The sequence below is a fragment of the Crocodylus siamensis genome, chromosome 1, assembly GCF_052110815.1.
Source record: "Crocodylus siamensis isolate JL-2025a chromosome 1, ASM5211081v1, whole genome shotgun sequence".
NCBI lineage: Eukaryota > Metazoa > Chordata > Crocodylia > Crocodylidae > Crocodylus > Crocodylus siamensis.
The window spans coordinates 154,863,474-154,888,197 of NC_143395.1; the positions used below are offsets into that span (position 1 = coordinate 154,863,474).

General features: G+C 48.6%; 1 protein-coding gene across 5 annotated transcripts in view; it reads right to left on the reverse strand.

Annotated features, from left to right (window-relative positions):
- The window catches only part of MDGA1 (MAM domain containing glycosylphosphatidylinositol anchor 1), a 207,851-nt gene that overhangs the window by 37,739 nt on the left and 145,388 nt on the right, over positions 1 to 24,724 (reverse strand). For 2 of the 5 annotated variants that reach the window (XR_016442233.1, XM_090046550.1), the window contains exons 11-14: positions 16,191 to 16,244; positions 10,223 to 10,400; positions 9,085 to 9,108; positions 212 to 424 (exon numbers count right to left, since the gene is read on the reverse strand). Coding sequence is in view for 4 of the 5 variants with exons in the window: in XM_090046550.1 (XP_089902676.1) it covers positions 212 to 424; positions 9,085 to 9,108; positions 10,223 to 10,400; positions 16,191 to 16,244 (469 nt within the window). In the remaining variant the exon portion in view is untranslated. The remainder of the gene's footprint in view (positions 1 to 211; positions 425 to 9,084; positions 9,109 to 10,222; positions 10,401 to 16,190; positions 16,245 to 24,724) is intronic. The other 3 variants (XM_090046573.1, XM_090046580.1, XM_090046564.1) reach the window with 3 other exon arrangements.

A 24,724-nucleotide genomic window follows, 5' to 3' on the forward strand; every position in this document is an offset into this window, starting at 1 on the left:
CATGCAAATTAACTGCATGCTCCCTGCACCCCATATAGAGCAGAAGCATGTGCCTGGAAAACAGAACAACACTCAGTCTTCAGAGTCATGTGGTGCTGAGGGGCTACAGAGAACCTGAAGAGGGCCTGGCACAATAGAGTGCAACTGTTCTCTGCCTCTACTGTGCACTTGGAGGGCAGAAGGGCAACAGGAACAAGAGCAGTCTACATACCCTCTTTGGTGCCACTGATGTCTGTGGGTGGGCCAGTGTTGACGGTGCGCTTCGGGTTCTGCGTCTGGGCATTCTGACGAGTCCAATCAAAGTTGTCCATCCTGTCTTGCATGAAGCCACAGATTTTTTCATCCTCAAAGTGGCAGGTGTTATCTGTGGGTGGGAACAGTAGCTGATTTTGATCAGCCAAACCTGCCTGGAGAGAGTGATTGCCTACAAGGGGAAATGAAGATCCTGCAGGCTGTTCTGAGGAAGCAGGACTATAGAAGCGTAAAATTAACAAAAGAAGCATTTATGTTAACCAGACCAGAAAGGATTCCCAACAGCAAGAGCTACCTGACTGTGGAATCATCTCCTCAGAGAAAAGATCGAATGACCCGTCACATAGGATATTTTCAACTAGGGTGGACCAAGCATGTGAAAGTACTCCGCAGAGAAGAACTTGAGGCTAGATGTAGAAAACATCTGCTAGGATAGCTATAGTAGAAAGCCCAACTTGTGTAGATCCAGTTTATACTAGCAAAAAAGACGTCTGTTGCCATATTAACTTTGGTATACGTTAATTAACGCTGTTAGTAGAAACTAGTTCCTCAAGCAAAATACATTATGCTAGCCAAGGTATAGCAGAGCAGGTCTATGCCTGGGCCAGCCACCAATATATGGGTGCAATGCCACCTCCTCCTGCACTGATTATAGTAGCACTGACAGCCACCACTACAGACCCCACAAAGGCAGCATCTGAATCTGTTGCCCTGCCTGGTCACCCCCTCTCAGTTGCACTGCTGCTACTAGCAAAATAACTTTTATGCAGGTAGAACTATCTATACTAGGGCTTCCACTGCTATAGGAATGTTGTGCCAGGGTCAATGGGCAGCAGAAGACTCTAGGGCAGACCTGGCATGACACTGATTCCCAGACTGGATGCAACATGACAAAGCTTCTCCATTTCTAACTTCTATCATAAAATACCAGTCCCAGAGTAATAAGATTGTGGCCCACCCCTAGATGCCCATACAGGGGTTCTGTTAAGTCAATGGAAACTGGACACATAGGAGAGAAAAAAGAGCAGAAACAGGAAAGATTCCAGGGGGTGGCCATGAAAAATGCTTAGAGGTCTGAAGAGGGAGGTGAAATCAGGGGTGAAACCAGAAGAGATTGGAACGTCTCAATTTAGAGGAAGCAAATAGGAGGGGACATGAGTGAGGTACAGAAAGTAGTGAAAGGTGCAAAGAAGGATCTTCTCCTAGCCCTCTGCCATGTGAAAATAATGCACACAATGAAATTGGAAGGTAACTGGTTTAAAAACCATAAAGATGAAACAGGTTGTGGGGAGACAGTGACCCTCCTGCTCTGGAACCTCAGCTGAGTGTTAAGTTACCTGGTGTTAGGAAGAAATACCTTTCACCACAGGCAGCTTAGCACTCAGTTCAATTGTATGAAGGCTCGCACCCACAAATAGCACCTGGCCCTGGGCACACCTGGAGAGGGTTCTGACATGCTGCATCAGCTCCCGTCTTCTCAAAATCTTACAGCTTCAACAAGTGAGATTCCCAATGCAGTTTGCTAGCTGACAGAGGGCAAGGGCCATCCGGGTTCTAGTGGCTCAGTCAGCACATGTAGAGACTTTTCTGGAGTAGGGCATTTGGAGGCTCTAGGTGGCTTCCCTCTTCCTCTGTCTACTCTGGTCTGTCCTTGATGGCTCATTGTGCAAGTGAGAACAGAGAACTTGACCCATTTTGAGACCCACCGATACCTAGAAAAGGTCCTCAATGCTGCTCATTATGTATGAGCTGCCTGAAGGGTCCATTCACACTGACCAAGGCAGCTGGCCTTGCTGAGAAAGCTCTGCAGGGCCGTGTAGCTCAGCAGGAAGCAACAACTCCTGTGAACTGAATGCAGCCATACGGGGCTGTGCTGGCCACTTAACTGCTGATTAAACCTGGCTAAGTGCTTTCCGTTCAGTCCATTCATTTTTAATTAGCATCCTAATCCAAATTACTCACTGCCTTGTAGTGCCGAGCACAAGGGGCTGCTCAGCATCTGAAGCTGGTGGAAGAGAAGAGAGAAGTGGGGGGACTGGACATGCAGGTGCCTGGGTGACCTTCAGCATGAGGATCACATAGTCTCTACAATTAGTTTTGTGTCTGCCTCAGAGGCAGAAAGAGCAGGGAGACAGCAACTACTCCATGTCCTTTCCAGGGGCTTATGTGAATGAGGTGGCTGAGCTCCAGGCCTACCAATGCCACTTGATGGGCTGAGACCTTCAGATCACACAGGGAAGGCTGGTCCCTACCAGCTCTCCAATGTGGTGAGTTTGATTCAGCACACCCCAGCTTTTCCTTCACTAGGCTCAGCTCCTGTACCAGTGCAATGAACCTTGCCAGAGTGAAGCCAACCCCAAGGTACCTTAGCTGTAGCTCACAGGAGGTGGGATATGGCTAGCTGAATGCCAGGTGTGCTCATCACATGTCTTTATCCCAAATGCAATTCCAGCTCAGAATGACTGCACAGAGATGGGGGGCCTGGTACTTTGGAAAGGAGGGAAATGAACAGTGTATGAGCTCTGGGGATGTACTGAAATGTTTGGGGATATCTACCTATGCCTTGAAGCTGTCTGGGCAAAGAGTTCCCACGCTTCCTGGTGGCATGCACTGTAACTGAACCTTTGTCAATAGCCATACCAAGACACATCTCTGAGGATGGGGATGCTGGCACGCATCAGGATATGGAGGAAATTGCGTAGCTGGTGCCCTGGGTGCCGTTCCTTGAATGGGCATGGCACTTCAGTCTCCAGGGAAACAGGCTACCCCTTTCAATAGCACAAAAATCTACATAACTGACACATGGAAAAGAAAAAGAGAACTCAAGATAGAAATAAGCAGCCTCATGAAGAGGTTGTGTGGCATCTATTTGGGCTGGTTTAAGAAGAGAGTAACCTGTACCTCTGTAGGTGGTCAGACTGCAGGGGGCCTTTTGGCTGCGCTTCTATCTATCCAGAACATGGAGGATACAGCTGCCTGAGTGACCATGAAAGGTGGTAGGGGATTGTCATGAAGAAAGTCTTTTCTTTGGCATGGGGTTGTGAGATGAAACCCCTCAGAGAAAGGAACAGAAAACCTGAGCAGGCAGGAGGCAGAGACCCCTTACTACTATACTGGGAGGAATCTGATCTATCACAAGACATGGATCACTGTCATGAAACAGAACTACTATCCTATAATTGCTTTAACACACACATCCCTGGACTGAAACTGCTTCTCTTGCTGAAATGAAGCCATTTCTAGGGTGCAGTGTAGCTCCCCTAAGAACATCTTAGCCAGGAGGTGAAGAAAAATCCCAGAACCAATAAAGGCTAAACCTGATAATCCCTATAGGAATGTGTATGGGTGTTCTGCTGAGCATCTTGTGTGGGGATCTGAACTCTTGACAAGCTCTAGCTATTCCTATCTGAGGAGCCCAAAGCACCCTCTAATTTTTAACAACACATTCTCAGTTCCTCTGGGATGCACAAAATCATCTCTCCCATTTTACAGATGGCAATGTCAAGATGCAGAAGCAGCAAGGGAATCATACAAGGTCACAGCCAGCCAGGGACACAGCTAGAAACAGAACCCCTATGCCCTAACTCCCAGTCCCCTCCTTTAGAATGGCAGACCATACTTTCACTCCTCCTGAGCCAAGTTGCAAGACCAACCCAGATTTGCAGAGGTGAATACATCTCCTCTGTGTTTTTGATAGACACCTGTAGACAGGGCTGTATCTGGGACATGTTCTGTTTGGCTTAGGATGCAAACAGAACTCTATCCCTTAGTAAGGTCAAAAGGTTATGAGCACATCTCACTGTAAGAAACCTGGCAGATCCACCTGGAAATAAACCTTCTCAGTGACTGCATCCCTGGGGCTGCAGCAGTGATCTAACTGCTGCCCCCAACAGTGTGACGTATGCCTGGTCTCAGAGTTGGTCTGTCTGGCTAGGATTCTGGTACAGCCCTTGAGAAGCAAGAAAACTCTCCTATTTAAAAATAAAACCTTTGGTTTAAATACTGAACATGTAAATTGTTCACTGAATTGTTAGAAATGAGGTTGGGCTGGAGGGGGAGCCGGTTCCTCAAAAGCAATTCCTCCTTCACCCAACTGATTTCCTCTACGTGCTATCTGCAGTGGCTGAAGCTAAAGGTGTCGAAGTATTTGTTCCTCTGCTCACATGGAAAAGATCTTCTGCCATGGCTATTAGCATTTTTTGGGGTTTTCCTCTCCTAGGTGAATGGAAGAGAGGTTTTCATTTCAGCCCCGGGGAAGCCATCCCAAGCTTTGATATTCAGGCTGTAGGAGCACAAATGAAGAAGCAGCCAAGTACTGATGCTGGGGATGTTACATACCTAAGTGTACCTGAATTGTGTTCACTGTCACTGTAGCGCAATGCTGCAGTAGAAGATTAGGGCACAGGACACTATGATTCCAGCCCCAGGTGAGTACGTGACTGGCTAGGTGCATGACAAGCCATTTTCCCATCTCCAAAATGAGGCTAGTGTTCCTTAATCATGCTTGCAAAGTGTTTTGGAATCATTGCATAAAGAGTGCTCTTCAAGAGCATTAAATATTATTTCTATGAGTGCCTTCCACCTAGGATCTCAACATACTTTATCAACATTAATTAACTGAACTTCATAACACCCCTGTGAGATAAGTAATTATTATCCCTGTATTACAGATGGGGAAATGAAAGCAGACAGTGTTATACAGCCTGATTTGCCCTCATTACACAATAAGCCACTGGCAGAGCCGGAAGCAGAAACAAAGGTTCAAAATATTTACTCAGCTCCTCCAGCCATTATATCCATCTAGAGCAGTGATTCTCAACCAGGGTGTTGTGATACCCTGGGATGCCTTGGGATCCTTTCAATGGTGCTGTAGCTGTCGGATGTGCAAGCACTGTTGGGTGTGCAAGCATGATTCATAAGATAACCCCAGAGATTCCAAACAGGAAGCCATGGTGTTAAAACCATTCTGACCTGCTGTGGTCTTTCTGAGTTCTTTGTAACAGGAGAATTACTCTAGTATTTTTCTGCAGTCAAAAAATCAAGTAAAAACTAGAAGCTACCAGCAGTGCCTTGAGTCTGAAAAGGCTGAAAACCACTGGTCTAGACCAAAAATACTCCTTTTCCATGGCTGAGCATAGGACTTAGAAATCCTGAGTTTCTAGGTGTAAACAGATGTCACCAAATGAAGAGGATCAGCTGTGTCCTGGAACAGCTGATCCGTTTCATTGGGCAAAACACGTCATCCACTGTGACACCTGTTGATCCTGTGGGACAATGGGCAATGTGTTCCCTGCTTGCACAGATATGCTCCGGGGAATCTCCAGGGTGCATCTCTGTAAACAGGGAAAACAAGTTCCCTGCTTACAAAGACTTCCTGGAGATTCCCTCTGGTGCATCTATAAAAGACAAAACCTGGACAGGAGCTTCCAGGGCTTGAGAGATCCTTTCCTGCATGGGACCATCTGGGGTGCACAGGTTTGGGCCCCTCAAGCCATGGGGGTACCTGCCTGGGGCAACTGGAGGGTGCAGGCCATCTGTACTCTCACACCATAAACCTAACAGACATCTGCCACAATAAAGCGGTGGAAACTACTACCACCTTTGTTGCACCCACATAATTGAGGAACAAAAAAATGGTATAAAGGTCTCTTGCTTTCCCTTTGTGCCACCATAAAAACCGTTATGCCAGCACAAAGGTGATGTCTTTTTATTCCCTCAGTCTTCCACTCTTCCATTAAGTCATTTCTCATTCCCATGCACTGACCTTAGGCAAAGAAATTCAGCTTTCTCTGGATCATCTGGGACTGGCAGAATTGGAAGCACTGGATGTCTAGCAAAGGAGCAGATGAATTCATAGGGCTATTCTGGTATGACAAGTCCCATGCATTGATCATTCCCTGTCAGATCTCTTTAGCACTATGTTCAGTTACTGAAGCCAGAGAAAGAGTGCTGTTCTTACTCAGGATGGGAATGCCAGGCTGGCAGAAAATATAATGAAAATGTCTCGTATTTCTGTCTCTATCTTCAAGGTTGCTAGAATGTACATCTAAAGAATCATTCCACATGCCACTTCTGGGGTGGAAGAGAACAGCTGTTTAACAGCACACAGGAACACAGTGCAAGATTTCAGGTGAAGAAGTGAAGACTGTATTTGACTGCCGTGGCAGACAGAATGTAAGCAAGCAGACTGGAACTCAGAGTGGATATTTGGCATGGAGACCCTGATTAACTTCCTTGCTCTTGCAGTAAGAACTAAAAGAGATCTTTCATGACCACAAGAGGTCAGGTTCAAATGAAATAACAAAGGAATCAGGTGAAATAATACTAGCCTCAGATCGATTTTTACTGGTTAAGGTCAGTCCCATCCCCAACCTCCAAGTGCATGAGGCTTCAGCACCCCCTCCATATACCTTCATTTGAAATTGCTGTTTCTGTATAATCCTGGCACCTGCCTCAGTAACCAGGCCACATGCAAGCATGCCCTGATGTCATTAACATCTTATTAGGCGAGGAGAGAAAATGCATGAAGAAATAATTATATCAAGCAACATTCTGAGTCTATAAATTAATCACTATTGTGTGTGTCCTTGGATCAGGCTGCCAGGGGCATTAATCATCTAATCTTTGCCTTTCACTCCAGAGCATGGGGTATCCATTCCCAGTGTTTAGCTGGGCAGCCAAGCATGATAGCCCTGTGGCTCTCTTCACTGCCCTTTCACCATGTAGGGGAATGCCAGAATTCAAAGCAGGAGAAGAGTTAAGGGCCTCTGCTGATCTACGAGCTGGGTGATATTCTGGGTTATTCTCTTTGCAGCATGGATGCAAAGCTAAATGCCTGTGTGACTGCACTGGTCAGAAGGTCTGAAGGGAAAGGGGCATCTCTGGAAAGCAAGGGGAGCTATAGCAACCATGTCCTCACATATATGTCCCTGCACTCAGTGTAGACCTTCTGGCTTTTCCCAAAGTAGAACACTACATGCTGGCTCTGTGGCTGCTCCTCTGTATGGAAACATGAGTCTGGCTGCTCTCTCACCAATATTAAGACACATCGGGTGAAGTGTCCTGGCCCTTATCAAGCAGCCAAAGCTGTCCCTGCCTGAGCAGAACTTGGCAGTGCCATATATAATGTGTTGAAGAAGACTGCCATACTCAAGATGAAGACCACAATGGCATTTCTACGGGTGCTGAAAGGAAAGACATTTCATTTACTGAGGTAGGATGCTCTACCCAGGCTAGCTGCTGAAGTATAGGTACTCTGGAAGCACAGACTGCAAAACCCTGTTCATTGTTTCCCAATGATTCTTTCCCAGAGGATGTCTAGGAGCCACATTGTGGAGAATAAGGGGACAGTGGCAGCCTTCCTTTTAGGGAAGTGGAAAATGAGAGAAAATAGCACCAGAGAAGCCTTGCAACAATGTTGAATGCCCTCAGGTAGGACATGAGCCTTAAGGCTCCCTAAGGCAGGGGGTCAAAGACCAGTACATAAGGGGAATTACATTTTGTTTGCAGAAATGTCTCATGGTTCTCTCCCCTCTTAGCTGGAAAACCTAACCCCGCTCCTAGCTGCCATTATCCAGAGCCAGTATCCCTTTCCAGCCATCACCCCGTTATTTGTAGCAGTCACAGTACTTGCTTATGTGAAAAAGTAACATTTGGACACTCTTGAATATATGTTCAGCTTCTCTTACTTCCATGTGGCAGCTGGAAATAAAGAGGAAGAGCCAGCACCATGGAACTAGCCTGCTCCCTGTGACCCATTAGCTCTGCCAGCCTCTACCTCACATTGGTAATTACCCTGTGATTCAAGCAATGGGGCCTCTATCCAACCTGAAAGAGATGATTCCACAACTTCTTATAACCCCCTGGGCTCTCCCTAAGCAATCTTCTCTCATGACATCTGAGCACCATCCCGTGGCCTGATTTTTTAAAGATGCTGAGTACTCTCAACAGAATTGGTAGGGGCTCTGGTTTCTCAATACTCAGATAAATCAGGCCAACATCCAGTTCCCTAAGATCTGGGATCTCACCATATCCCAAAGGGATAAGACATTACTGAAGAAAAGAACAATGCTGTGCAATAAAGAACTGGGAATACAGATGTTTGTAGGGGAACCAGATCCACAGTGGAGAATATTCGCCAACATGCAACATCCTACAGAGGTTTTAGGAAGATTTTTTCCCAGTTAGAACAGAATGGGGGTTATTAAAAAGACACACACACACACACACAAACAAACCCCCACACAAACACATATGCATGTCTATGCTGAGTTACTAATTTCACCATTCTTCTTGGGGCATGTTGCTAACATTAAGAGAGTGCTGTTGGCAGTCACATCTTTCCTAGTCATGTGGACATCAGGGGCAAGATCCCACTGCACTCTGATCCTATTTTACCCTGCTCAAGTCCCTGAAAAATGTTAACATTCCTGTTTTTGTGATGCACTATCATCTTAGCCGTAAGACTAAATCACAACAGGTAGCATGCAAGAGGACTGCCCACCCACCTTTTGTATTACCTGTTTTTCAGGGACTGAGTAAGGTGGAATAGTAGTCTTCTTAGACACCTATAGGTGGAATAGGATCTGGCCCCAGGTGTAAGGGAGTGGGGTTTTTGGGTGCCTTTCTCCTTTTTTGGGCACCCAAAAAGTTGCACTTCCCATTGGAAGATTTTTTAATGCTCTGTCAGAGAAAGGATCTGGCAAAGCTATTTCTGCCACTTGATGTTCCTGGCAGGATTCTGCCTCACAAATCTGGTATCTGCTGGGGCAGCCATAGGCTACAATCCTTCTGTACAGTTGAAAAAAAAAAATCAGTGGTTTTGCTGCCTACCTGCTGGGCTGGGAGAGTTGATTGCTGGGGAAGGAAACAGAAAACAGGAAGGGTTAGAATAACATTTTTTCCCCACAAGATAAACTAAGAATCTGGATTTTTTTTTAAAAAAAAAAGATTAAGTAATGTGACTCATGCCTACATTGCCCAGCCCATGGGTCCTGAGCTGAAGAAGGGAAACTTCTCACATTTGGGACACAACAAGGTGTGGGCAGTCTTCTTTTCCCAGTGATAACAGAACCCCAGAAGCAAACCTTTGGCTCTGAGCAAGCCCCTGGGTCTTGTGTCTATGCAGGGAGGGCATTCTGGTGCCCCAAGCTCACTCTTTTGTGGAATTGAATGGGGATGAGTATCCAATGTGGATACCAAGACAATTTGATATCCTGGGGGGAAACTGACTAGCCCTTAGTAGGAGGATCTGCCAACCTGGAGGGAACAAGTGGGTCCCAGACCTCTCTGTAGGGAATGGGTATCCCGAGCAAAAATGAGTCACAGGGGTATCCCATGTGACTCGATGGGTCACACATTCTCTGCTGAAGGGAGAGAACTCAATTTCAGGATGTGACTGAGTGGGTTTGTACTCCTCGAAGTCTCCTACTATCTGATATCCTGCAGGAACAGGGGAGTGGGGGAGCCTTCTGCTCATGGGGTCTAGTGATCTACGGGTTCAGAGGCTGGAGTCAGCATCCCAAGGGGATGGAAACCTGCCTACAGTTACAGTGTCTGCTTGCTGTCAGAAGAGCAGTGGTATTAATTTATTTAAAGGTCACTGCAGTTCTCTTTCCTTTGTGGTCAGTCTGGCTAGAACACACTACCCATGGCCCGGATATGAACACAGCTTCCTTATAGCAGCCAAAGGTTCCATATGGCTTGATTGGAAATACTGGGCTCCGAGCAGCTGGAGAGTGAAAAGCACATGTCGGGGGCGTGGAATGAGTTGAGGATTAGTCTCCTGTAGCCCATGCATGCAGTCCTGAGCCAAAGTGCAGAGATGGCATTGCAATACCATAGTGCTAGATAACATCCAAGGACCCTCCTGGGACCACAATGCTAGAAACAAACCAACAATCAAACTCTCCTCCTTTGGCCTGAGCCACTAAAAAGCCCAGACTTGGCAGGGCTGAGGGGAGATACCTACGTTCCAAGTATTGGATGATGCGGGAAGCCATATCTCCAGCCCCAAAGCTAGTTATAGGAGTCAGGCGGACCTCATAGCTCTGAGGCACCTTCAGATTGGGCAAGACATGCTCCAACAAGAGGCCCTTTTCCATCTTCTGCACAGGAATGAATGTCTGGATGGTGTTCCTTTGACTTAGCTGCAAAGAAAGACAGCAGATCCCAGTGTTAACAGCACTCTGAAGGGAAGAGCCCCAAGACTCTATGGACCAAGCTCTATTCCCTTGTAAGTGGACAAGATGGTCAGGGCCTATTTCAGAAATGTCTGCAACATTCCCTCCTTGCCATTTAAGTGTGCTCCAAAATCTTATCTTTCATTTAGGACAGGGCTGTCCAACCAGTGGCTTGTGGGCCCCTACAGGCATATCTCCCATCACAGCACAGCAGGGAAGGGCCTGGAAGGTGGTGGGGGGGAATGTGTACTATCACTGCTGCTCATGGGGACTACATGGGCAGTGCATGGCCCCCCACCTCCCTGACACACAGACTGCATAGGTAGCACACAGCCCATTCAACAAGGGAGCAAGGGCCAAGTGCTGCTGGTGCTGTGAACACTGTAGGAGAAGGCGGCCTGGGGGCCCAATCCATAGTGTATGGCTCATGTGGAATGAAGTTTGGGGGCACACACACCAGTGCCACAAGCTGCAGGGAAGCTGGACAGCCCTGATTTAGAAAAAAACCCTTCCGGATGAGAAGATAACCTCATAAGGATGAATCAAGCATCAACCAATTTATATCTGAGTCTGCACAGAGCAGACAAGCCTGCAGACAACTGCCTCATTCATCTCAGACAGGGCCCCATGACATCTTACACATAGCAGATGATGCTTTTCCAAGATACAGCTTTTGCCTAAAGGATTTGTGCTTTGGCTGCAGCTAGGTTTGGAGCATTTCACTTCCTGTTTCCCTGACCTGCTGGGACCTGCCTGTAGCTGCCCCTTGTGCTGCACCTTTCTTCACCAGGGAAGGATTAACTGGATTATAGTACAGGTGCCCTTCACTGTTGCACAGAACCAGGCAAGGATCACAGCTGAAATCTAATAGATATCCACAGGTTAGGAGGAGTTGGGAATGTAGCCAGCAAACTGCAATGCCTATGGCACAGAGCAGCAGCCCAAGATCCAGAGAACTGAGAAGATGATGCATGGGATTTGATGAACAGACGCTTCCCCCTTTTCGGAGACACATGGGGTGGACAGATGAAATCAGGCAGCTTAGACAATATCTCAACTGCTGAGACCCACAGAGCTGGAGTTTTTGGAAGAAACAGTGAAAAAACAGCATTGTCAAAAACAGCCATTACTGAAGTGATCCTGATGTATATGGGCTTTTCAGCCATGGGTCAATTGCACGTATATATGGGCATGATCCCAATGGAGAGTGTTTCATAGAAATGCAATTCATTAATGTTGCCATGGAGAATGTGCAGAGATAACGTTGGGACCTGCTTATGGGACCTTCAACTATATCTCACCCAGTCCAATGTCATGTGTCCAAAATACTGGGCCTTCCCTTATTTCCTCTGAAGAACTACCCAGCCTGACAGATTTCACTGTAAGGCTTTACATGGTTGGCTTTAATGTAGGATTTACTGGCCTGGAACAACAATGGGGGGGTCCCAGTGTGGCAAGTGGGAATCAAAGAGCACTGGCAAAGCTCTGTGCGGAGACCAGAATTAGCACGACAGAATCCTGTCAAGTGGCCAACAAAGGGTCAGCAGTGAAGAGAACTAGCCGAGCTGTGTGTGGGGAGCCCAGCACTGGGATAGCAGGGAGCTACAGGGCAGGGGTGAGACATTAGCAAAGCCGCTGGGAGAGAGAACAAACACAGATCCATTTTCTCCTTGGTTCTAACCCTTCACCTACTTGACACTGGAGTTCACGAACAAAATTAAAACCTCTGGCTGCCACGGGGGTTGCCTTATACCAGAGCCCTGTGCTTTGCTAAGGCAGCCAAGATCCAAATCCCCCACCAGCAGTTAATATGGCCACACGCTGACCACAGCTCCCCCATGGACATTTTAAAGGCAGGTCACAGTGGAGCCCTGCCAAGCAGCTAGAAATGGAGCAGACCCAAGCCTGTGGGAGCCTAGCTGAATCCTGAACCCTGACAGGGAAGGAGACCTTTGCTTCACCTCAAACAGGCTGGATTGCAAGCTGCTTGTGTAACAGCTCTGTGCACCTTTCATCTCCACCAGCAGAAGGAGATGGCAGAACCAGGCACTCCTCCTGCCTCACTCTACCTCAGTTCCCAGCAGACTCTGAGCATGGCTTCTCCTATGCCTGAGGGGCAGGACTGGCGCAGCCCTTGTGGGAACAGAGTGTCACCTTGGGTGTGGGATGCTGTCAGGACCCATTTGCATCAGCATTGTCCCATTTGCACACAGGTTCGCTGGGTGCTGATCCCACTGGAATCCCTGCAGTTCAACCCTCCTGTCTGCCGGTATATCTCACATATGCTCTGCTAAACAAGAGTGGATCCAGTTCCTGACAGCAGTGACCTCAGGCACACGGATTCATACCATATGAGCAGTAATCTGGTTGCCAGCCAGGACAAGAAGGATGCACGATGCCAAAATGGAGGGTGAACTATAGTCCCGAGTGGGGTGGGATTTGATAAGGAATGCCTGATCCACAACCTGCAGACCCATTCTCCCTTAAGGCCACCTCAGTCCCTGGGCACTGGGGAGATACAGCCGGCATGGAGGAGAAGGTAAGGAAACAATTCCCTGTTTTAGCCATTACCTTTGGATGGGAAACTGAAGTGGAGAGCTAGAAAGAAGCCAACAGCCAAAACCATCAGCAATAAGAACCATTAGTTCCTGCTCTGCATTTCATGGCTCTGTACCACGGCTGGAACTTACACACTCCTGGCCCAGTAAATCACTAGCACTGCTTTCTGTGGCACCAGGTTTTCCTCAAAGTGTGGAGCAGGCCTGGCCCTGCTGGTTAGGTCTGGTAAGATCAAAGCTCAGCATACCTCTGCTAGTGACAAAGTGGTGTTTGGAGACCTCAGTTTTCCCACACACAAAGAGGCTGCAGAGGACAACAGGGCAGCTAGGACTTCTTATACTTTCTCAGGTATCTGAAACTCACTTCAAGATATTCTCTTCTCCACCACTGCCATGCCATGGAGGGGCTTCCAGTAGGCACTCCCTTTCATTCTGCATGGCCCTTTCTGACTTTGACGTCTCCGCTGAGATTGTCCATAAAGGACCAATTAGCTCCAAAATGTAGTGGCAGTTCTTATGTGGTGGGTATCTGTTCCCCAGGAAAGTTACAGAAAGATCACAGAATCATAAAGCAGGGCTGGAAAGGATCTCCATAGGTCATCTAGTCCAGCCCCTGAGCCTGAGGCAGGATCACCCCTATCCAAACTACCCTATGAAAACCTATTGTCTAACCTCTCAGCAAAACAACACAGTAAACTCTGATACAATACAAAATATAGCACCTTAACCTACCATAAGCAGAGGGACGGTAGTTGATGGTGGCCACCATCCTGCTGCTATAAAGGTTGTTAATATATGCCCAAAGGATTCAAGGAAGAGGGCCATGCCTCTACTACAAAGGTCGGCAAAACCCCCCACAATACATATCAATCTGACCATGGGGTAAAATTCCTTCGTGACCCAGAATATGTTGATCAGTCTGACCCTGGGCAGAGGGGCAAGACCCTCTAGTCATCACCCTCCAGCTTTAAGTCCCAGCAGGAACACTGGCAAACCCCAGTCAAAATCCCTAGTGTTGGATGCAGCCAACATCCAACGCCACTGAAGAAGGCTTAAAAAACCCTGATACATGTAGACTTTTAACAGAAAGTCCCATTCCTGCTAGAGATACCTAGACCAAAAGAGGTATGGAACAGGGAATTTTCTCTACCCTGTTATGCAGGCCAGTGTCATAAAGTCCTCTTCACGTCATCTGTGTTCAACTTCACGGGAACTCATCAACCCATTAAATACTTCATACCACCTGTCAATAATCCTTATTTTTGAAATACCCATCTTGGAAAGATGATGTCTTCTCTCAAAATCCTGGGAGAGATGGCATACATAAAAGCTCACTGAATCTCTCCCCTTCAGCAGAGAATTACACAGCAGCTCTTCTTCCAGCTTCCATCAGGCCTCTCCCCAGTCCAGAACCAGTAGGCTTCACTGCTGTAGATGAGCCCTTTCTACCTTCTTCTGCTCCATGGCCCCTGGAACATCCCACTGCCTTGTCCCTATGGTGCTGGCATCTTTGCAGAAGCAGCCCATGATATTTTCTGGAAGTACTGACACCTACACACTAGCATAGGCCCAAACATCCTCTGAAGTGAGTCACTGTCAGTGAGAAGGTCTCTGAGGTGCTTCAGGGAGATCACAAAGTATCAGCAAGAACAAGTGAGTGGTTCCAGACAGCCAGTTGCTTTAAATATCTGGAGCAAGTGTTTGCTAGCAAGGACCACTACAGGCCCACAAGGCAACAATATAAAGGGCCCAGGTCTGGCTACAACCCCCAGATGTCCTTCCCCACTTCCCTGCCCCCAGTGACTGATGGCTGCAGCTCTGAGCAGAGCACACTGCAGCTGTACACATCAATCTGGGGGGAGCTTTTTATTTTTCCATAGGGACATCACACTGCCATCTTCACTGTCCCCCAATATCAGTGCTCCTCCCTATGCTGCTCTGGCACCTTTTCTTTCTTCTAGCCCCCTTTCTCCTCTTGATCATGCTGGCTCAGTGCTGTGGCTTAATATTGCTCTGGCAGAGTTAATGAAACACATACAGAGCCATCAAGGCTGGCTACCTTATTAGAGATTCCAAAGCCTCAGTGGAGACGCTCACGCAGGACCCAGCAATGAGCTCATTCATCACCAGGCGCAGGAAACTGCCAGTGGGGCTGATGCAGGAACAGAGCGCAATGCACAGGCTCATCTCTGCCTTCAGCTCCTTCCATTTAAAATAATGAGAGGAAAGAAAAAATACACCCATTCCTCTCAGCCTCCCATTGCCTGCTGCAGCTATTACACTGGGCAATCAGGGTGCTTGCAGAGCCGTGTGTCAGAGAAGCCCAGAATGGGGGATCACCCCAAAGTGTGTGCATACTTGGACACATGCACACATATATATACACACCTGCATTCACACAGTGAAGGACACAAGCCTAGGATCACCACCACACACTTGCCTTCACATAGGCATTTGGGGCTTGCATGTGTACTATGGTTCCTAATTCTAAGCCTCTGCCAACACACACTGCAAGCAGATCCTCTTTATCAGAACTGGTCTTGCATTTTGACCTAGTTTTTTGTCATTTAAAAGGGGCTTCTTCCCATGTGGCTTCCAGCTGGATGAGTTGATTGGAGATGGCAGGTAGTTTGGAACAGCACATATCTAAGGGCCTCAAAGCGGGAGGCATAGAGTTAGGGTGGGACTGCTGTCTCCTCCCCACCAAGCTGTGACATGGTCAAACTTGGAAGTCCCAAAACATGGTTCTGCTTTTGTGGTTCCTTTTGGCTCCAAAGCCCAGGGAATTTCTTAGGAGGAAGAAAGGGGAGTGGAAGATCTTTCCAAAGCAAATGCCATTTTAACCACAAACATTTGCAATGACATGTACTACGATAGCTAAATCCTACGCATGATCCTACAACAACTCATCACGCCTGGGCAACACCAGAAGCCCAACAACACACACCTTTCCACCACACACAAGAGTGCATTCAGCTTTGCATTCATGAACAAGGCTGAAAAACAAATCAGTGCATGCAGCCCAAAGCTCCTGTGTAGCCCTGGCATAAAAGTACACTCATATGCTCTGGCAAACCTTCCATATGAGACACATGTTTGTGTGCACCTGGATTCAGGCATAATCCTCTGCTAACAAACCAATGTGGGCAACAGTACCATAAGCCACAAGAGACAGTCAAGCAATGCTACAGTCACACACCTGTCCTGGAGCTTGTGAGTAAAGATGCAGTTTCCCATTGGCAAACTGGTACACCTGTATGATGGAGAAAAAGAAATCAGTAAGGAAGCTGGTTTCACTCCCAAGCCTCAGAGGGATTATTGTTTTTAAAAAAATACAGTGAGAAAACTGTATATTAAAATTTTGCAGAGAGCCTGACAAGTAGGTTACAGCAAAGGGAAACAGTCATGAGCATCTGCCTTGCCAGAGTCGTTATTCGCTCTCTGTCCTTGTTTATCCTTGCTCCCAGGATGTCTTAGCAGGGGGGCATGAGCACTAACCCTGCTCTTCTCTGTCTTCTCTCAGAACACTTCATCCATTCTCCATTTGCCTTTTTAAGGCATCACTCTCATTCCCCCAGCCACCCTTCCTGTAGCATCAGTGAAGGTGGGGTGGCAGAGTGCAAACTCACTCCATGCTCATCAGCTAAACACACACGTGGGGCACGGGGAAAAGAATTCCCAGCTTTCATCTCTGGTCACAGCAGCCTCTGCAAAGTGAATAGAAAGGGAAAGGCTAGGTACATTCCCACAGGCTGGCATGACAGAGTGCTCCCACAGACATGTTGCTATCTCCCCGTCCCCTGCACAGTGCCCCTCACACATGTAGACCTAGAGCTCTGCCTCTGTAGTCTTTTCCGCATGCACACAGTTGTCCGTGACATGCTGACCTGCCCCCGCCAGTGCTGGCTGAATTGTCAGAATCAAACTGCCTTTGTGCCTGCCCTGAACCCCCAGAGAACTTAGCAGTAGGGAGCTGGTCTCATCTTCCAATTTCTTCCAAGTGCAGTAATAGACCTGGGGCTCAGAGACTGTGGGATCTAGCACTCCAACAGCTGGCTGAAGCCCAGGCTTCCTAATGGGACCTAAGAAGGCCTTGACAACCATATTGAGGCCATAACATTCAACAGCCTGTGTTGCCTGTACAATGGGTTGTTTAAATGAAACAGCCAATTCAGGAGCACTTCAAATGCAACAGCTCTGGCAAGGCTGGGCGCAATCTCAGCATCACACTCCTTTATGGATAGGCATCACCAGGCTCTGGCTTGAGCTATGTATGCTGCGCACTGGGAAGAGGGTGAGCGAAGCAGGGAGGGGCTTTACCTCTCAATGGCAACACAAACGAAGCTACCAAAGTGCCTCCTGAGCAAGTAGGACTATAAGGCACAGACAGAGCTCTGGCCCACACCAATCTGGGGTGTCACCTCACAGGTACACTGGAAAACCTTTTCTCTGGCTGTGACTGTCAGAGGGTTACCTGAACAAACCCCAACACAGAGAAAATCCATTGAGTTCCAAAGGGTTTCCCATACAGGGAGACTGTGAGCCATGGGTTTGCTAGCAAAAACAACCCTGTTGTAATGAAAGCATCACTGCCCTCTACCAGTTAGAATGGAAACCAACCAACTGCATGTTACAGATCTTGGGTTGCTGATGGTGAAGGCAGGGTCGTTAGCATTCAGTTTATGGAGCCATAGGTTCTGGATGTGGCGGGAGGGTTTTGCCTGGTCCTGTACCCACACCCTCACTGGGCTTGAGTAGTGAGGAGCTATGCTGGGGCTGGGGGAAGGCAGAGAGCAGTGGGGAGAAGCCTCAGCAGTGCAGATGCAGCTTCCAGCTACTTGGCCCTGATGCAGTACCCCACTGGCTGGAAGCTGCACTCATGCTACAGCCAGGGAGCAGGGGGCTGGGAAAAGCAGAAGCAGCAGGGGTGCAGCTTGCAGTGGCCTGGCCCCAGTGGGAAAACCCTCCAACAACTGATGTGTCGAAGAAGCCGCCCAGCCCAGGACCAGAGCTGGGTTGTTCTGGCCCCCAGCTTGTAAAGGTTGCCAGCCACTGGTGTAAAGAGATTTGTCTTTGGCTTGTGATTGAGCCTCATATTTGGGAGCTGCAGGATCTGAATTCTGTTACCGTCCATCATGATTATTATGGTTGTGTGTAGGGAGCAACCAAAAACAGAGCTCCTCCAAGCAGCAGCTATGCAAACAGAGTAGACAGTCCCCGTCCTCAAATCAGAGTCCAGAGTCAACTAGTCCAACCCCCTGCATGGATGTAGGGTTTGCTGTTCCTAAATTATCCCAGACAAGCACCATATCCTGTCTCTTCTTGAACTCCTCCAGCAAAGGAGATCCCACAACTTCCCTGGGCAGCTTGCTCCATTGTCTTGAGATTTGATTTAAATCTGCTTTCTTGAGGTTTAAACTAATCATTTCATGCCCTGTCCTCTGTGCCAAGAGAGATCAGTTATTCTTCCTCTTTCTTATGGCAGCTCCTCAAGCATCTGAGAACTGCTAACATGTGACTCCTTTCTCTCTTCCCCTCCAGACCAAACACACCTGGCTCTTCCACCATTTCCTCAGACGGCTCACTCTCCCACTCCTTTGTCATCTTTGTCACTTGCCTCTGGATCCTCTCCAGTTTTCCCACCTTCTTCCTAACATCCAGGGCCCAGAACTGTATACAACGGTGCAGCTGAGACTGAATTGGGGCTGAGGGCAGACATTATAGTATGACGGCCCTGCTGTGTGGTTCCAATTGCTGCCGTGAAGCTATTAGCAAACCTGCAAAGAAGCCACTGTGTGGCTCCCTAGCACTTGTGACCTTGTTAAAATAATACAGAAGGAAGCTGCATAGAGCTTTCCTTCCTCAAACCAAACATGCAACTAAGCTTGCAACGACAAAGGTAAGCCTCCACTTTTAAGAGATGGGAAAACTGAGACAGGGGAACTGAAGAGACCTGCTCACAATCACCCTGACCATTTAAGTGAGCATTATTATACATTAAAGGCAATGTTCATGATGTGCAGGCCACTCTCTGGATGTTCAAGAAGAAATGGTCCCTGAGCACAGGAGCTTGTAGCCCAGACAGACTAGTGATTAAGATACTAGGGAAAAAAACAGACAGAGATGTACCTACACAAATCAATAGGATCCACTATAGGTACCATGACAATGGTGGGATTGTTAGAGGGGTTTGAGCATGAACAGGTAGGGCCTTCACTGAGATGCTCAGAGAGATTATATCACATACAAGGGACCATGCAGGAAAAGGCATGGAGATTATTATGTAAGGATTAGGCCAACAGGTTGACAAAAGTGGGGACAGTAGTGAAGCAAAAAGATGTGAAGCTAAATAAGAGATGATAATTATGCAAGGCAGAGTTACACAGACAGTGGCAACCAGCAGCTTCAATCTGATGGAACAGTGGCTGGGCAGCCAGTGAAGAAATTCAAAGGGGCAAGGTACAGAATCAGACCAGTGGGCAAAGGCAAACGCTTTAGCAGGTGTATTCTGAATTTACTGACTGGTTCAAAAAGTCACTTATAGTCAGATGTTCCACAGTGAAACAATAGCAAAGCTGGGATTTGCCCAGTTTTATCCAAGAGTGAGCCAGCTTTCACTGGAAGGGTTCAACAAATGATGGGGACAGACTAAAACCCTGGATAAAACCTCCCTCCCCCAAACCCATTTCATTACTGACCCTGAAGGGCTTGTGCTGCAGAGTAATTCAGGGACTGAAGGCCTACTTACAGGGCACTCCATATAAGTGCATAGCCTTAGGACTAGAAAAAGGCTCTGCATTTACTTTGGGTATGCACTTACTGGCACTTAATGTTAACAGTGCGTGCATCCATACGAGACTTTTACTGTGCAGTTGACCAATTTACTGCACAGTACGTCCCAGCATCTACACATGTACTCCTACTAAGGCAAATGAAATTAATAAACATGGCAGCAGGGTATTTTTGTAAAATACATGTACTACCCCACTATGGAGTTTTTTCATGCACAGCAGCACACATGTAGATGCTGCCCTGGCTGGATGGGGAACAGAAGGCCTCTGCGCAGGGCTAGTCAGCAGACAGTCCCCCATGCTGAGGCAACCTGTGCCCCAGCCAGCCTCTCTGCAGCTGGCTGCTTCCTATCTCCATGTTCCCCAGCATGTAGAGATGGGGGAGCAGTCATCCCTGACTTGGCTGCTTTCCTGTCTTCACATGCTGCTTCGCAGCTGGCTGGGGTGCAGTATGCCTCAGTATGGGGGCTGCCTGCCAGCTATCCCCATGTTGAGGCACCTTGGCTAGGGGCAGACATTCAAAAAGCTTGAGTCTGAATTGATTTAATCTTTGCAGGTCTGGTGGGTGGCAAATTGACTTAGGGGTCACACCCAGACGGTGGCGGTGGATGGGTCGGTATTGACTTGGAAAGATGTCAGCAGTGGAGTCCCACAAGGCTTGGTCCTTGGACCCGTGCTGTTCAATGTTTTAATCAGTGACTTAGATGAGGGTGTGGAAAGCACTCTGTCCAAATTCGCAGATGATACTAAATTATGGGGTAAAGTTAACACATTAGAGGGTAGGGAATGAATCCGGGCAGATCTGGATAGGTTGGAAAAGTGGGTGGAATAGAATAGGATGCAATTCAACAAGGACAAGTGCAAGGTCCTGCACTTAGTGAGAAGGAATCACCAGCATGCTTACAGGCTGGGGGAGGGCCTTCTCAGCAGCACAGCAGCAGAAAGGGATCTCAGAGTCACTGTTGACACCAAGATGAACATGAATCGTCAATATGACGAAGCGATCAGTAAAGGTAACCACACTTTATCATGCACTAGCAGGTGCATGACAAACAGGTCCAGGGACGTGATACTTCCCCTTTATTCGGCCTTGGTCAATTGGAGTACTGCATCCAGTTTTGGGCGCCACACTTCAAGAGGGATGTGCACAACCTCAAGAGGGTTCAGAGGAGAATCACACTTATGGTTGGGGGCCTGCAGGCAAAGCTCTACGAGAAGGGATTGAGGGACCTGGGTCTCTTCACCCTCTGCAAGAGAAGGTTGAGAAGTGATCTTGTGGCCGCATACAAATTCATCCGGAGGGCTGGGGGTGGCAGCAAGAAATAGGAGATGCTCTGTTTACCAGGGTGCCCTTTGGAATAACAAGGAACAATGGCCACACACTGATGGAGAGCAGATTTAGGTTGGGCATCAGGAAGAACTTCTTTACAATAAGGGTTGCCAGAATCTGGAACTGGCTTCCAAGGGAGGTGGTGCTCTCCTCTACCTTGGGGGTCTTTAAGAGGAGGCTGGACACGCACCTGGCTGGGGTCGTCTGACCCCAGTGTTCTTTCCTGTCCAGGACAGGGGGTTGGACTCGATGATCTGCTAAGGTCCCTTCAGACCCAAGTATTTATGAATCTATGAATCTGATTTGCAAGTACACAGACATTCCCTCTGGACTGAAGAAATGCAGACACATGCCATCAGTGGCTCAGGCTAGAAGGTGGGAGGTGCTAGAGCAGCCCTCCCTTCCCTTCCAGAGTACTGAGCTGAGGGGGGCATGGCCAGGCCTGGGCAGAACGCTCTGGTTAGTGAGGAGTTTAAAACCCCACCCTGCCCTGCACCATCCCAGGCTTTTCCCTGCTTGCTGCTCAAGGGATAGAAGTGTTGCCAGCCCCCAGCCCCCGCCTAGCACTCTAAGGCAAAGCGAGGAGAGGGAGGGAGGACTATTTGTATGCAGTGCATGCATCTGTTGATGACACTGAACTTTTCAGTCGCCCTCTCCCTGCTTCTTCATACTGTCTGCAAACTTGACAAGTGAGGGAGCCAGCAGGGAGCTGATAACACAGCATTTAGCAGCCCATCAAGGAAACAAAAGCCTCTCTCATTAGTTCAAGCTCTTCTTAAACAGCTTTTTCCAAAGAAGGAACAGAGGGACATTACCAGCTGACCTGTTGATTAGCTCCAAAAAGCTCTAAGTGGACACTGTCCCGTCTGTCTTTCACAGATCCACAGAAGTTTAGGGTTAGAAGGGACCCTCCTATTTGCCTGTGTCTTGTCCCAATGAAATTGGAGACATACACATAGGCATCTCTCTGCCTTAGCTAGCATATCACATGCCTAGGGTCCATGGGGCTGGGGTCCGTGCTGCGGGAGATGGGAGGGGGGTGATCCCTGCTTAAGCAGTGAATGGCCGGGGGCAGGCAGTCCCTGCTGTGCCTGCAGTCAACTGCTGGAGCTCTGGATAGGGAGCAGAGGTACAAGGCCAGCCCTGCTTTCTGAAGCAGACAGCCCAGCCCAGGACCTCAAAGCATCTGGGGTGCTGGGGGACTCTGGTTTAATTTAAATCAGGAAGGGGTCTGCATAAACTGGTTTGACCCAAATCAGTTAAGTTTGACATTACATTCAACCAGGTTTCTCTTAAACCAGTTTCAGCCATTTTGAAACTGGTTTATGTGCACTGAACTTCTGTTTCGTTACAGGTTTAAACCAGTTGCTGATGACTTAAACCGATCATCGCCTGCTGGAATTCACCATCCAGCACAAGGTGACAAAGGCATGCAGTAAAGCAGCAGCCCTAGATTTTAGGAGGGCAAACTTCAGCGAGCTAAGGAGGATAGCTGCAGAAGCGCTGAGGTCCCAGAGGGGGCAGAGCCAGGTGTCCAAGGAGAGTGGTCGCTCCTTAAGGAGACGATCCTCCAAGCCAAAAGGAAGGTAATCCCAACGAGGATCAAAGGGAGCAGGAGAGCACACAAGCCTCCATGGCTCACCAAAAGCATCTGGGAATGTCTCCTTGCTAAAAAGGAGGCTTACACCCAATGGAAAGAAGGGGTCATCACCAGGGAGGACTATTCTGCAGTTGCTCGGGGATGTAGGAGGGTAGTTAGGAAGGCCAAGGCAGAGATGGAACTGGGACTAGCTTCCCAGATTAAGGACAATAAGAAGTCCTTTTATAAATACATAGGAGGTAAAAAGAAGGTCCCGGGTAATGTGGGGCCCTTGCAGGATGCGTTGGGAAATTTGGTCGTCACACCAGATGGCAAAGCTAACATGTTTAATGATTTCTTTGCCTCCGTCTTCCTAACGGACCAGAACAGCCACCTCCCTGCTGGGCCCCCTTGGGCCCCGGGGGAGGCACACCTGGGCCAAGGGTTAGCGAGGATTTAGTTAGGGAGCTTCTGGAGGGGCTGGACATATTCGAGTCAGCTGGTCCGGATGATCTCCACCCTAGAGTTCTAAAGGAATTGGCTGAGGTCATTGCAAGACCCCTGGTATGGCTTTATGAGCACTCGTGGTGCTCAGGAGTGGTGCCAGAGGACTGGAAGAGGGCCAACGTGGTTCCCATCTTCAAAAAAGGGAGGAAGGAGGTCCCGGGAAACTATAGGCCAGTTAGTCTTACCTTGATCCTAGGCAAGCTATTTGAGAAAATTATTCTGGCACACATCCAGGAGGGGCCAGCAGGGGACTGCATGCTTAGGGGCAACCAACACGGGTTCATCAGTGGCAGGTCCTATCAGACCAACCTGGTGGCCTTTTACGATCAGATCACCAGATCATTAGATGCAGGGGTAGCAGTGGACGTAGTCTTCTTGGACTTCCGGAAGGCTTTTGACACTGTCTCTCACCCCGTTCTCATTAAGAAACTGGGGGGCTGTGGTGTAGACACCCACACAGTCAAATGGGTCACCAACTGGCTGGAAGGCCGCACCCAGAGGGTGGTAGCGGATGGCTCCTTCTCAACCTGGAAGGACGTGGGCAGTGAGATCCCCCAGGGCTCAGTCCTTGGGCCCGCACTGTTCAACATCTTCATCAGTGATTTGGACGAGGGGATAAAAAGCACCCTGTTCAAATTTGCTGATGACACTAAGATGTGGGGGGATGTGGGCACGCTAGAAGGAAGGAACAGGCTACAATCAGACCTAGACAGGTTACAAGGGTGGGTGGATGAGAATAGGATGGGACTCAACACAGACAAATGTAAGGTGATGCACCAGGGGAGGCACAACCAGCACCATACCTACAGGTTGGGGAACTCCCCTCTTGTCCGCACGGAGGCAGAAAAGGATCTTGGGGTCATCATTGACTCCAAGATGAACATGGGCCGGCAGTGTGGGGAGGCAGTTAGGAAGGCCAGCCGCACCTGGTCATGCATCCACAGATGCATCTCGAGCAGGTCCAGGGAGGTGATACTCCCCCTCTATGCAGCACTGGTCAGGCCGCAGCTGGAGTACTGTGTCCAGTTCTGGGCGCCGCACTTCAAGAGGGATGTGCACAACATGGAGAGGGTCCAGAGGAGGCCACCCGCATGATCAGGGGGCAGCAGGGCAGGCCCTATGAGGAGAGGCTATGGGACCTGAAGCTGTTCAGCCTCCAAAAGAGAAGGCTGAGGGGGGATCTCGTGGCCTGTTACAAACTAGTCAGGGGGGATCAGCAGGCACTGGGGGAGTCACTGTTCCCCCAAGCACCGCCAGGAGTGACCAGGAATAATGGTCACAAGCTGGCAGAGGGTAGGTTTAGGTTAGATATCAGGAGGCGCTACTTTACGGTGAGGGCGGCTACGGTCTGGAACCAACTTCCAAGAGAAGTGGTGCAGGCTCCTACCCTGTGGGTTTTTAAGAGGAGGTTAGATGAACACCTTGCTGGGGTCGTTTGACCCCAGTACTCTTTCCTGCCATGGCAGGGGGTCGGACTAGATGATCTGCTCAGGTCCCTTCCGACCCTAGAAACTATGAAACTATGT